This window comes from Haliotis rufescens, unplaced genomic scaffold, assembly GCF_023055435.1.
Source record: "Haliotis rufescens isolate VD_foot unplaced genomic scaffold, xgHalRufe1.0.p SCAF_56, whole genome shotgun sequence".
NCBI lineage: Eukaryota > Metazoa > Mollusca > Gastropoda > Lepetellida > Haliotidae > Haliotis > Haliotis rufescens.
The window spans coordinates 1,958,863-1,973,363 of NW_025964290.1; the positions used below are offsets into that span (position 1 = coordinate 1,958,863).

Below are 14,501 nucleotides of genomic sequence, written 5' to 3' on the forward strand. Positions count from 1 at the left end.
ACCCCAGCTGACACATCATTACATCGATGCTTCGACAACCTCACTCTCCAGCGTGGGATTCTATATCGCCAGATCAAGTCTGAAGGAGAGACAAAGTATCAGCTGGTGTTGCCATCACGATTTATCCCTGATGCATTACAAGGCTTGCACAACGAGATTGGACATCCAGGACGTGACCGAACACTATCACTCCTACGTGACAGGTTCTATTGGCCAGGGATGCAAGCTGACACAGAAGACTGGATCAGGAATTGCAACAGATGTTTGAAAAGGAAGACACCAACAAATGCACGTGCGCCTCTCGTTAGTATCACAAGTACCCAGCCTTTGGAATTAGTCTGTATGGACTTCCTTACTCTGGAGACTTCAAAGGGAGGATACCAACATCTGCTTGTGATAACTGACCACTTCACACGATACGCCCAGGCAATACCTACTCGGAACTTAACTGCCAAGACAACAGCAGAGGCGTTCTACAACAATTTTGTTATGCATTATGGGATGCCCATGCGGATCCACAGTGACCAGGGTGCAAACTTTGAAAGTAGACTTATGAAGGAGGTTTGTGACATTCTAGGCCTATCTAAGTCAAGGACCACACCGTACCATCCAATGGGGAATGGCATGACAGAAAGGTTTAACCGGACACTGCTTGACATGCTTGGTATTCTGCAGCCAAGTCAGAAGAAGGATTGGAAATCACACGTGAGACCCTTAGTTCATGCCTACAATGCTACCAGGCACGAGTCGACTGGCTACGCTCCTTTCTACTTGATGTATGGAAGAGAGCCTCGCCTATCTATTGATCTTGCATTTGGAATCGAAACGAACTGGGACAAGCACACTCTAACATCTTATGCTGAAGCCCTTAGACAGTGACTAGAACAGTCTTACAAGATTGCTTCTAAAGCATCAAGAACAGCCCAAGGTCAACAGAAAGCAGGCTATGATTTGAAGATCAGAGGTGCTATTGTGCAACCCGGAGAGAGAGTCCTTGTCAAGATTCTAGCCTTTGAAGGCAAGCATAAGCTTTCGGACAAATGGGAGGAGGACCCTTACATCTTTACTTCTCAGCCAAACATGGGAATTCCAGTGTTTGTTGTGCAGAAGGAAAACGGAGAAGGCAGAACACGTACTCTGCACAGGAATCACCTCCTTCCCATAGGATCTTTGCCAAGGACAGCTGAGCCAGACAAGCCAGCCAGACCAATTCCAACTCCGAGACCACGTCGCAGGAAAGGACAAACATTGCCAGCCAAGGAGACAACAGAAGTGTCGGACCAGGATGAAATCAAGTCGGTTAGTACAGAGAGCTTGACAGCTGGAGTACCCATAGTGGCTGATGACATCACAATTATCAGTGAAGAGTTTATGGAAGATGGCGCTATCTCACAGTCTGAAGGTGACGACCTGACGACTGGAGGGGTAGACAGTGCAACTTCTGATGGTGACGGCCATACACTGCAGGACAGAGATCCCCTCAGTACAGAAGTTGATGCTGGAGATGTAAGAACTGCATAACAGGATCAGGAACCATACTTACCTAGAGGAGCTCCCACCTCTTTGACACCTGATGTCCGACCAAAATCAAAACCACCACCAAGAACCTCTACCCGACAGAGAAGACCACCGGAATGGCAGCGCTCAGGGGACTATGTCATGAACCAGGCTACTGCAGAGGATTGGAGACGAAAGGCCAAACTCCTAGAGCAACTGGCAGAGGTTGGAGTCTTCCAGCAACTTGGTGGAGCCATGTCACAGATGATAGTTTCCCTACTGGATAAACCCGGCAAATGACGAGGACGTCATTTGTGTGGAGGGGGAAGTATGTGGCAGAGTAATATTTTGTACATACAAGTTAGGTTTTAATTCTATTTTAGCTATAGTTTTATACACATTCTATTTCATATTTGAATTAAGTAGTACATAGTTTATTTACCTGTCTTACTTTTGCCATATAATTGTATTTCAACTTAAACATTAATACCATAGCTTTTTTGTTTCATTCAGTCTATTATTTATCCAGCCTTGACTAACCATACCACTGCATGCTTTTCACCCACAGCACTTAGTATCCCACCCCGCGCATAGAGTACTCTATTGTTCTCTGTGGTCACTCACAGCTGACCACAGGTATACCTTTGTTTGCTTGTGATCTGAGGCAGTTGCCAGATTACACTTGACATATGTACTCCATAGTCATTTTGTATATATTTTGAATGGATCTTGTATTCATGGATCGAATAGATGTGATTATTTCATGGATTTGAAGGTTAGTCATAGTATATTTCTTGTATGATACTTTATATGTATTTGTGTATTTCTAATTCTTAAAGTTAGAAATAAGTTGTGCTTGGTTTATTGCTAATCAGGTTTTGTATTGAATCCACAGTTAGTGTATTCTGATCATGATTATTTTATATGATAAAGTATTATAAAGCAGTTTCTTTAATTGATAAATAGCTAATTTATCCTAGGCTATTATCATCTTAACTTGAACAATAACTAAATAAAACTAAACCCTAAATAAACTGTAGTAATTCTATACCTCATATCACATTAAGGTAATTGTGTCAATTGTGTACAAGAATGTATGCGTATGTGTGAAAGTGCATTATTGAAGTAATTTGATCAATCCTTATTTTAAATACCTATTTTACTTATGTGTTGTGTATAATTATAGTGTAAATAGTATCTTCATTAGTTTATACTTTGTCAATGCAGATGTAACTGGCACTATCTTAGAAGCTTTGGTGACACGGCACAGGTTTCACCAGTCTGGTATGTATTGTTTATGTGTTACTCATGAATGTATAAATGTATGTATCTATATATATGCTGACGTATATCTTTGTAATTATCATGTAGTATTGTACTTGTCTAGTGTTATGACAGTAGACATGGTTTATGTTTAGTTTAAACTGATTATAGAGTCATAAGCAGATATAATATATATATCATTGTACAGGTTACTTCCTACATGAGTAACATTGGTTTCTTGCTAATTGAATATCCCTTAGATGTAAGGCCATTATGTATATTATATCAATGTCAATGTCTTGTATGCAGTATGTATTATTATTTATACATTGTTGCAGGCCGTATTTATTCACCATTCTCTTCTAAGAGAATAAACAGCCATCAGCTCACACCCTGTAGCCGTTTGTTGTGTTTACCACCCGACAACTACCGCTACTACAATTACAACGAAGCCAACAGTTAATGCCTATACATAATAATTATATTTCGAATCTACTAATCCCTGGACTGTCTTGTAACTGATGTATTAGACTACACATTTTATTATGACTATTATTATTATTATTATGACTTTCATGATTATTCGATAAACAGGTCTATCAGATGATAGCTACAGCCCTAACGTTTAGTTTCCTCACTGTCTCTAATTCCCGTCTTGTACATCAAATAGCATTAAAATAAACTCAACACAAACCAAACATAAGGGAACCAGAATGCACAGATTTCATGACTGTAATAGTCCATTGTTGACATGACATGGTGCGTTACACAGTTGAAGCGTTCGGAATATTGATGATATATAACTGAACATGTGTTGCCTACACAAATAGCGAACCTCCGGGTGAGATTTAGCATTGTATCACCTTGTATGATTTACTGTTGAGTAGTGTGACATGCACCATTAAAATATATTGGATGTTTGACTTGAGCAATAATAGTTGGATATGTTCATGCAGGCTGATAGAGAATGGTGTATAAATCAATATGTGCGTATGGATGTTTCTGACGCTGGCAGTCAACTATCAACAAATGAGTTTATCTGTGTTGTCGTTCAAGGGAACAGATGAGGTTTAGCTTTGAGAACGATATGTATCAAAATGGCATGTTTGTGCAATTACTAGCATGAAAGTCAAGATCAGAAAAGACCAGTAGATAGTGCTTAGTAACGGATGAAGTTTAGCTTTATAACTTCCGTTATTGCTGACTCGGTGATTGTGTAATTGTTTAGTTGAGGCTCAGAAAAGATGACAAGCCGGGAAAATAATGAACAATATTTGTGACAGTTAAGCACAATGATCAAATAACTCACAATACCAATGTTTGAAAGTATAAATAAATTATTCTAAGGAGAAAAGCACATCTTCCTCATCAAATGTCGTCTTACACTCCTGGCATGGCCCGTCTTACATTTGGCACGGGGGCATTCTACAGTGTGATAGAAGCACTCACTCTATACACAGATGAGAGAGTCTCACATACAGATGATATGTGATTTTGTAAGACAGGGGCGATGGGGTAGCTTAGTGGTTAAAGCGTTCGCTCGTCATGCCCAAGATCTGGTTCGATTCCCCACATGAGTACAATGTGTAAAGCCCATTTCTGGTGTCCCTCGCCATGTTATTGCTAAAAGCGGCATAAAACAATACTCACTCATTGACTCTACATACTGATAAAAGCAAACCATGCAATAAACGTCATCCAATGGGTAACAGGTACAATGTTCATTTTGATAGCACGATAAGCGTCTGTGTACATACTGGCATGCTCGTAAACATTCTGGGCATCAATTTCTCTTCCCTTCTTGGTGTTCTGTTTCTTTCGGAATCGGAATTAACGCTCGGATGGTCAAAGTTAAATAAATGTGGCCAAAGAGTTTTACTTAAGCTTCAGGTATATCCATAATCATCAAATAGACAATTCCCTGATTTAGACTGATTTACCAACCTGGACTAGAAATAAAGGAGACCAGTGAGACTGCCTCATCTGTTTCATATTTAGATCTATGCATAAAGATTCAGTGACAAAACACTCTCCACAAGACTATATGACAAGAGGAATGACTTATGCTTTCCAATAGTCAACTTTCCCTTTATGTCGAACAGGATTCCTGCCCTTTGTGTCTACATTTCACAACTTTTGAGGTATAACCAATCTTGCTCTTTCTACCAAGATGTCAAAGAGCGTTATACAACTCTTGGTCAAAAGCTATTTCATCCAGGTTACAATATTCAAGGCCCCAGTTTTGTGGGAGATATTTAGAGGACATTTCCAAATTTGACGCACAAGTAACAATTGACTTGGGTTTGCATGTGTTTGTAATGGGTTCCAGGATACACTGACCGTTTCGAGAACACCTGGTATCATCACTTTTTGATAGTGATTCATAAATACAAACATACATATACCGAAACGGTTGTCTTTCTTTTATTATTATGTGAACAATTGACTTGCACTTACATAAGTTTGTGACGGAAGCCCCCGATGGGGCAGGATACGCTTACACTCGGTCTCATCACAATTTGATAGCTATTCATAAACACATGCCAATAACAGTCGGAATCGTACCTTCAACTCTGAATTTAACAGAGACTTCTTGTGGCTATGGAAAGGGACTTTTCCCATTTATTAACTTTCAACATGAAATATCTCTCACTTGTGGGAAGTATTGAAATAGATTACAAACAACCCCCTTGTTTTATACCGTGTCGGTGTCTACGTAAACAACACAAATGGTTATGTATGTTTATGGACGCTCTTATCATACAATTTCATTCACTTGTACACTAGGGGCGGTCGGGTAGCCTTGTCATTAAAGCGTTCACTCGTCACGCTGAAGACCCGGGTTCGATTCCCGACATGGGCACATTGTGTGAAGCCTATTTCTGATGTCCCCCGCCGTGATATTACTGGAATATGGCTAAAAGCGGCGTAAAACCATACTCACTCACTCACTCACTTGTATACTACAGAATGATAAGCTAGTATTTCACACATTCAGAATATTTGGTTGATTTATTAAACTGTCAAATAAGAAGACCATTCCTTTCCGTTCTTGTGTTTAGCTTACCGTTAACAAAATCCATTATCCAAAACATAACCATCTGTCTCCCGAAAGCTGACTTACGGTAATGTTAGCGGAATGAGCTAACATGTTGCATCCTCTATTAGACAAGAGTTTCCGAATATGCAGTTATCCCATTACCATAAGGATTCCAACGACACTTTCAGCTGATATATTGTTCTTTTTCATAACTTTTTCATAATTAGTTATTTCAAATTTTAATATTGAGACATGCAATTTTCACATGGAATTAAAACTACAAAAATTGTGACTATTGTTGTAAAGCATAATCACATACACGAAGGTGAAGAAACATACTCGTGTGTGGTGTGCACACTCAGTGCTGGGGCAGAAGCAATGCTACATTTATTACCAACAGCTGTCAGTTGCTGGTTTTGTGAACACAGCCATTAAGGCCTGTGTTGAACCATACATGATATGTGAAGCAATCAGGTCCAGGTGTGAACATGTGTATCATGTAGTGTACTACAGCACTGCAGCTGTAATTACACCCTAGCATGATGTGTGTCCTGTCAGTGTCTCATCTTCTGTTACTCATTCATCAATAACTAAACACAGATAATATCAACGTTTCATCATGCATCAGTTAACCCTTAATGACATACACATCTTTATTCAACATACAAAACAAAAACGAATGGCAGTGTTTTCCACATAAAATAAAATGAATGACCAAACATTTAATACATGGTATGGATATTTTCGGAGGTATAAACATAAGCTATTTAGCCTCAGCTCGTACGGGTTGGATAAAATGCATGTTCATCTTATACCTCTGAGTGATTGAGTGGGAATAGATTTTCGCCCTTTTCAGCTATATTCCAACAATATCACGGCGGGAGACACCCCATACGGGCTTTCCATGTGGCAGCTATTGGAGAAATACAACCCGTCCCTGACTGGTGATTAGGTCACACCCTACACGAGTGGGATATTTATCTTTCAGTCAACTGTGATGTTTGGTAACATTTGTTCAGAGACATTCGAGTAGGTGTTAGGTCCTGGTAGATGAGTATATATGTCTCTCCGTTCTACCTTCACTGTCGGTGTGAAATGAAGACAATGATGATGATGCATACAACGTTCATACTCCTCCTCTGCCTGGAACTTGTCGCAGGTGACTATAGTTTCAATTATCTTTACAAATGATCATAATGTGTGTATTGATGTTAACTTCTTAGCGAGTAGTTGTATGCAGGGTGGGTGTGTTATTTGTAGCTTCGAGTTTTTCGTCTTGCAGTTCTCAACAACAAACTTTGCACTTCAAACATTATTTAATAAGCATACACTCTTTTAATCACTAAACAAGGTGTACTCAGTTTTCAACTATTGAGGTCACTATTCAACTGTCGACCCAGTTTGGTTCTTGTTTTATAAATCAGACACGTTATCAGTTGCTTTCGGAACTAGATATATATATATCGTTTTTATTCATCCGCACACTCTCTATGAAGTTGAACGCATGGGCTATTTGGGGGACATTTTGTCCGTTGTTGAACGCCACATTCAACAATATTCCAATTGTATCATGGCGGCCGGTAAAATATCGAGTGTGGACACACGATCAACTGCACGAGGGTACGATGACACGCAATCAACCAAGTTGACCACTGACCACTCTTTTCATTTAGTCGCCACTTACAACAATCTGAGGTTGCCTGGACCCGGAAGTTCTAAAGGAGCTGTCCATATGGAGATGACCAACACAGACAAGTATATGGACACGTTGAATAACTAGCTAAATGGGACATTCTTATCTTTGTTAAGATTCAAGTGTTCCGTTGTTTTATAAAATGGATATGTTTTGCAGAAGATATATTGTACCCATGTTGCTACGCATTCAATAATGTAAATAATGAAAAGGGAAAACTTAAAAACGCATTACGTGACCACTTTGCTTTGTGTTTTGGAGGTGCTCCCTTGAAGAAAAATAAGACTGATGTCATTACTCCGTGCTCGGCTTCCCCGAACAGTCAGTTCTTGTATGAGCTGAGGTCGCTGAGGTCGGGTAAACACGCCTTTGTGTTTCTGTGTATGTTTAGTCTTTGATGGCGCGAAGGTATATATCAGATGGTGATTTCAATGCTTGATGATTTCTTTCAATTCATGAAAATTATGTTGCCGACGTCTGTATTCAACCGTTTACACTATCTCATGTTCTTTGAATAATACAGCAAAAAATGCGAAAAGTATAAAATATGTATGTCTCTCCCCACCATGTATATATACTGAGTCAAATTAAAAAAAATCACATTTTTAAAAGTAATCCCATATATGATATACAACGGACAAATGTATCAGAGAAGGTAAGTTTTAATCAATTATGTCCAAAGAAGGATTTTAATTAACGGTGGTAACCACAATTTGTTCCAAACACCTACGGTATTCGGTAATAACATCAACAGTTTAAATCATAAGTCCCAAGCAAGAGAATCTGATGGCAAACAAGTTCAGTAGCATGTATGGCCACCATGTGCGTTGACAACTGCAACACAACGCCTCCGCATGGACCTTGTGATGCTTGTGAACACATGATTGGGAAGACGACGCCATTGTTGCTGCAAAATGGTTCCAAGATCTCGCAATTTCTGTGGTTGGTTCTGGAGAGTGCGCAGACTTCTGCCAAGAGCATCCCAGACGTGTTCGATGGGATTGAGGTCGGGAGACCTTGACGGCTAGTCCATGACGTTGACTCCCGCATTCTGAGGGAAATTCCTTGTCAAAATTGCTGTGTGGGGTCTGGCATTGTCGTATTGGAAGATCAAACCGGGTCCATATGCTGCCATAAAAGGCAGAAGTTCTGGTGCCAGTACCTTGTCGCGGTAAGCAGCAGCGTTGAGGTTGCCACGGATGACAAGAAGACTGGAACGTGCATTGCCACAGAAAGCACCCCACACAATGACACTTCCGCCTCGAAATCTGTCAATTTCCTGTACACAAATTAAATCGGGATTCATCACTGAAGACGACTTGATTCCAATTCCTCTGAGTCCCTCGTAAGTATTGCTGTGCCCACAATTGACGTTGACGTCTGTGTAATTGAGTCAGAATCGGCCGACAGTATGGTCGTCGTGCTTGAAGGTGAGCAGTTCTCAGACGGTTTCGAACAGTTTGCACACTCAGTCTACCCCTAAACAGTTCATTTCTGGTTGATGTAGCCGTCAAAAATCGGTTATGGAGGTGACGTCAGACAATCTGACGATCCTCTGCATGTGACGTCACACGTGGTCGACCTGGCCGAGGGCGATTAGCGGTGGTACCCGTTTGCAGTAGATGCGTCTGTAAATCATTAACAGTCCGTCGACTACAACCCATCTTCCTTGCGACTTCAGCTACGGACGTTCCCGTCTGCAACATGCAGATGGCACGTTCACGTTGCACATTTGATAGGCGTGGCATGACAAATGGCCGTAAAGACTTTTGTGTGTGTTTTTCATTTTTTGTAAACAAGTATGGCTGAAAAAACGTGCGTTATTATGGCCACGTGACCAGTTGCACGTGAAAAACCACTTTTGCCACTATAGAGCTGTGCACATGATTTTGATCGATTCACCTGCACAAAAGCGGGTGTTATCTGAAGACAATACGTGGCCATTACTGTTTAAATACACAATAAGGGCCCACAATGCTAACTGGTCAAAATGTGCTCCATTTCTGTATGAACACTCATGAATGTACTTTACTCGAATTGTTTTCTATCAATATATATTGGTATATAAATTACATATAAGATATGTATTTTGGATACCTATAGCTGCTGTGCATTCGCTTCCAAGTTTAATCTTGCAGGGTTAAATCTACTGGTAACCTAGCTCTACACTGGAGACACAGTATGTTTATCTCCATTCTTATATCAAAAGCAAACTCTATGGTGTCAGCAATGTTATTTATAAGGTGATATCAGATGAGGTTTAACGTTGTGTTCAAGATGATTGAACTTGTATAGCGACGTGAATACAGACATTCTGTGTGTGGCTGCTTGTGCGAGCCCTGACTGATGCCAGTTGCATAGTGTTAGCCTACTGAGATACCATGCTTCATGCATACCTCACTGAGACGCATTTAATGCCGGCGAGTCCCTGTTTTATCCCCTTTTAAGCTCGTTCTACGAAGATTTCAAAGAGCATCAGAGAAAGCAGAACATAAAGTTGATGAAATGACAATAAGGCTACGCTACATCAAACCATGCAGATTTCCAAAACATCCATGGTTAATCCTGATCATCACGCATACATATCTGATACAACTTCAGTAAACATGCCATGGCGAGGTATCAGCCCAGCATTATGTTCCGGAAGAATATCCACATTTCTTGTGTCAGCAGTCTCTGCAGGCAAACATTTTACTATTATCTCGTGATATTTCTCGATATAAGGATCATGTGGCCACGTATATCACGCTGAGAATAGTATTCGCATTTGCTTAAAAACGTATGTTGTACTTGGTTTACCTGTTGCTGTGAGATTTTACATCATTTTATCCATATGAGATATCAACGTACTTTGTACATGGTCGACATTCGCGGTTGTTGGTAGAAATGGACATGCGTACCCTCTTTGCGAACATCAATGTTTTTCAGTTATACATTTACATAATTTCACTACTATTCTGCCTTTTACACCCAATGGAATCTGTTTCTGTGAACAATCGAAATTGAGTATTCTCGGGCGTTGACGTTTTATATTTGTAAAAGGGTAACCTTTCAGATTAAAAATGATAAATAGAATTCACCTCTTGTCTTGCAAAAGACTCGGCAAATTGATTAATTAAGACTTATCAATGCATTAACAATATGATGAGCACAAGTATTCTCTGAATTATTTGGTTTCCAGGCAACTATTTGATTTGACCAAGACACAAGTAAATGCTAGTCCCTTGCAATCTCCCAGGTTATGCAGGAGGAAGCCATTACCAGGTCAAGGGTGGACCAGGGACAACTCTGTTCCTTCCTGACTCTCCTATCTACGCCAACCATTCTACAGCAGGATCAGGCAGTTATCTTTATGGAACGGAGTATCAAACTTATCAAGCAACAGGACCTCTGCACAACATGTATGATCACGATGTCCCTTGCGTGGTGTGCCGCAGTCCTCGAAGGAGGAGTGCTGTCATGGTCCCTGCAAGAAATGAGTGCTTCCCTGAGTGGCATCTGGAATACAAGCGGTACATATTCGGGGGCGGCACTGGACACACAGGTTCAAGTGATTATGTGTGTGTAGATGAAGACCCAGAATCAATAAAGGGAGGCCATGCAAACAAAAACGGACATCTCCTGTACCTGGTCGACTCTGTTTGTAGTGCCCTGCCATGTCCACCATATGTTAATGGTTGGGAGATGTCCTGTGCTGTTTGTACAAAATAAAACACTCCATATAGTCCAAACTATCTGTAAAATATGAACATTAACTGTGTCTTACATACATCCGATAAACACATTCAGCTTTCATAAGACTAACGATATCCATTGAAAACTGTGAAAACCGGGATAGAATAGGTCTTCAGCAACCCATGCTTGCCATGACAGGCGGCTATGCTTGTCGTAAGAGGCGACTTAATGCTTAAACAACAAACAAACAGAACAAACACACCATTTAACAATGTGAATGTAAGTTTATTAAGGTGCATGAGGCACAAATGATAGCATTTGGTTGTCTCATGTAAGGACAGACTGACCACGTTGACCAGTCAGTTCAGTTATTATTGCCTGAAGGTCATAGCTGAAAACCTATCGTCAATCTATAGAGAATACTACACTATTCTCGTTAGATACCATTCTTCGAAACGAGTGGACTTTCTGTGGTATCTGACCGAGTGAAAGCAAGGTCAAATACCAGAGAATGTTCACGAGTGAATATTGACATATGCCCAAATATGAGCCTTGTTGACATTTCTATGCATACGCATTAACAACATGCTCCTACTGTTGTGTTTGCAAACGTAGCAACAGGTATATGATTTAAGCAACAGGATGACAGGTATTGATGCGTATCAGTCGGTCTGTAGTAAATATCCGTTTTCAATTGGTCGCCTTGCTTTACAATTTTAACGTTCAAAAATGTAATCTCATTATGGCCTCATTCCATGGATAATGAAGTCAAAAGATAGATCGAATAAAAACTCTTCCGGAAACTCTTCCACTGTTGAGAACAAATAAGAAAACAGCCGTCCAGATATCTTCTCCATTTTCACGAATGTGCTTAGCTGTAGTCATCCATCGAATTTTCTACTTTGAAATAAAGCATTTCATCCCAATACCTCATCCCCAGAGTAGCGTATATTGGTGTTCCGTGTATTTGCTGATAAAACCATTGAAATAAAACGTATTTTTCTCCAGTATACATTTCAAAGATTGCATCTGGATGCTTATTTAACCAATATCGTATCGCTTCAAGTCCTAGATACGTGGCGTTTATAACTGTATAAACCCGTTCAGGTCAAAGGTCACTAAAACACATCCGGAAGGTGATTCAAAAAGCCTGTATCGAACAAACGTGGAACCTTCTTCGTCAGAGGTTTCAGTTGGATATCTGAGATGTTACGCTGACTATTATTATTGGGGCCTCAAAAATAGGTCTAAATGATAAGTCCTTGGGATTCTTGGTTTCCACATATAGAAAAGATCTTCCTTTACAGAGTTTTGACAAGCACAACTATCTGGACTGCAGCACTACTGACAACATGTAACATGTCTTCTGTGTGTGTCTCCTACAACAATAGTGACAAATATGTTTGTCTCCTACAACAATACTGACAGCTTCGTGTGTCTCTTACAACAATACCAACAATTCCGTGTGTGTGTCTCCTACAACAACACAGACAACTCCGTGTGTGTCCCCTTCAATACCACTGACATCAGCTTGTGTCTCCTACAATAACACTGATAGTTCCGTGTGTCTCCTAACATAACACTGATAGTTCCGTGTGTCTCCTACAATAACACTGATAGTTCCGTGTGTCTCCTAAAATAACACTGATAGTTCCGTGTGTCTCCTACAATAACACTGATAGTTCCGTGTGTCTCCTACAATAACACTGATAGTTCCGTGTGTCTCCTACAATAACACTGATAGTTCCGTGTGTCTCCTACAATAACACTGATAGTTCCGTGTGTCTCCTACAATAACACTGATAGTTCCGTGTGTCTCCTACAATAAAACTGATAGTTCCGTGTGTCTCCTACAATAATACTGATAATTCCGTGTGTCTCCTACAATAAAACTGATAATTCCGTGTGTCTCCTACAATAAAACTGATAGTTCCGTGTGTCTCCTACAATAACACTGACAACTCCGTGAGTCTCCTACAATAAAACTGATAGTTCCGTGTGTTTCCTACAATAAAACTGTTAGTTCCGTGTGTCTCCTACAATAACACTGATAGTTCCGTGTGTCTCCTACAATAACACTGATAGTTCCGTGTGTCTCCTACAATAACACTGACAACTCCGCGCGTCTCCTACAATAACACTGACAACTCCGTGTGTTTCTCTAACAATACAACTGACAACTCCGTGTGTGTCCCTTTCAATACTATTGGCATCACCTTGTGTCTCCTACAATAACACTGACAACTCCGTGTGTCTCCTACAACAACACAGACAACTCCGTGTGTGTCCCCTTCAATACCACTGACATCAGCTTGTGTCTCCTACAATAACACCGATAGTTCCGTGTGTCTCCTACAATAACACTGATACTTCCGTGCGTCTCTTACAATAACACTGATAGTTCCATGTGTCTCCTACAATAACACTGATAGTTCCGTGTGTCTCCTACAATAACACTGATAGTTCCGTGTGTCTCCTAAAATAACACTGATAGTTCCGTGTGTCTCCTACAATAACACTGATAGTTCCGTGTGTCTCCTACAATATCACTGATAGCTCCGTGTGTCTCCTACAATAACACTGATGATTCCGTGTGTCTCCTACAATAACACTGATAGTTCCGTGTGTCTCCTACAATAAAACTGATAATTCCGTGAGTCTCCTACAATAAAACTGATAGTTCCGTGTGTTTCCTACAATAAAACTGTTAGTTCCGTGTGTCTCCTACAATAACACTGATAGTTCCGTGTGTCTCCTACAATAACACTGATAGTTCCGTGTGTCTCCTACAATAACACTGACAACTCCGCGCGTCTCCTACAATAACACTGACAACTCCGTGTGTTTCTCTAACAATACAACTGACAACTCCGTGTGTGTCCCTTTCAATACTATTGGCATCACCTTGTGTCTCCTACAATAACACTGACAACTCCGTGTGTCTCCTACAACAACACAGACAACTCCGTGTGTGTCCCCTTCAATACCACTGACATCAGCTTGTGTCTCCTACAATAACACCGATAGTTCCGTGTGTCTCCTACAATAACACTGATACTTCCGTGCGTCTCTTACAATAACACTGATAGTTCCATGTGTCTCCTACAATAACACTGATAGTTCCGTGTGTCTCCTACAATAACACTGATAGTTCCGTGTGTCTCCTAAAATAACACTGATAGTTCCGTGTGTCTCCTACAATAACACTGATAGTTCCGTGTGTCTCCTACAATAACACTGATAGTTCCGTGTGTCTCCTACAATATCACTGATAGCTCCGTGTGTCTCCTACAATAACACTGATGATTCCGTGTGTCTCCTACAATAACACTG

The 14,501-nt window shown here is 40.4% G+C and overlaps 2 protein-coding genes and 1 long non-coding RNA gene across 4 annotated transcripts in view; all 3 read left to right on the top strand.

The window, feature by feature from the left end:
- Positions 1 to 11,218, top strand: part of LOC124141728 — a 56,938-nt gene extending 45,720 nt beyond the window's left edge. Inside the window, exon 4 of the mRNA XM_048385213.1 lies at positions 10,732 to 11,218. Within this exon, the coding sequence (XP_048241170.1) occupies positions 10,732 to 11,204 (473 nt within the window). The 3' untranslated portion in view covers positions 11,205 to 11,218. The remainder of the gene's footprint in view (positions 1 to 10,731) is intronic.
- Positions 1 to 14,501, top strand: part of LOC124141724 (short-chain collagen C4-like) — a 48,496-nt gene that overhangs the window by 19,047 nt on the left and 14,948 nt on the right. The window contains exon 1 of one of the 2 annotated variants that reach the window (XM_048385215.1): positions 6,913 to 6,959. The exons of the other annotated variant lie outside the window; for it this stretch is intronic. Coding sequence (XP_048241172.1) covers positions 6,914 to 6,959 — 46 coding nt within the window. The 5' untranslated portion in view covers position 6,913. Of the gene's footprint in view, positions 1 to 6,912; positions 6,960 to 14,501 lie in introns of those variants that run through there. 2 annotated transcript variants of the gene reach the window in all.
- On the top strand, positions 1,545 to 3,151 carry LOC124141727. The gene is made up of 3 exons (XR_006862062.2): positions 1,545 to 2,272; positions 2,725 to 2,781; positions 3,099 to 3,151. It is a non-coding gene; the product is annotated as an uncharacterized LOC124141727 (long non-coding RNA).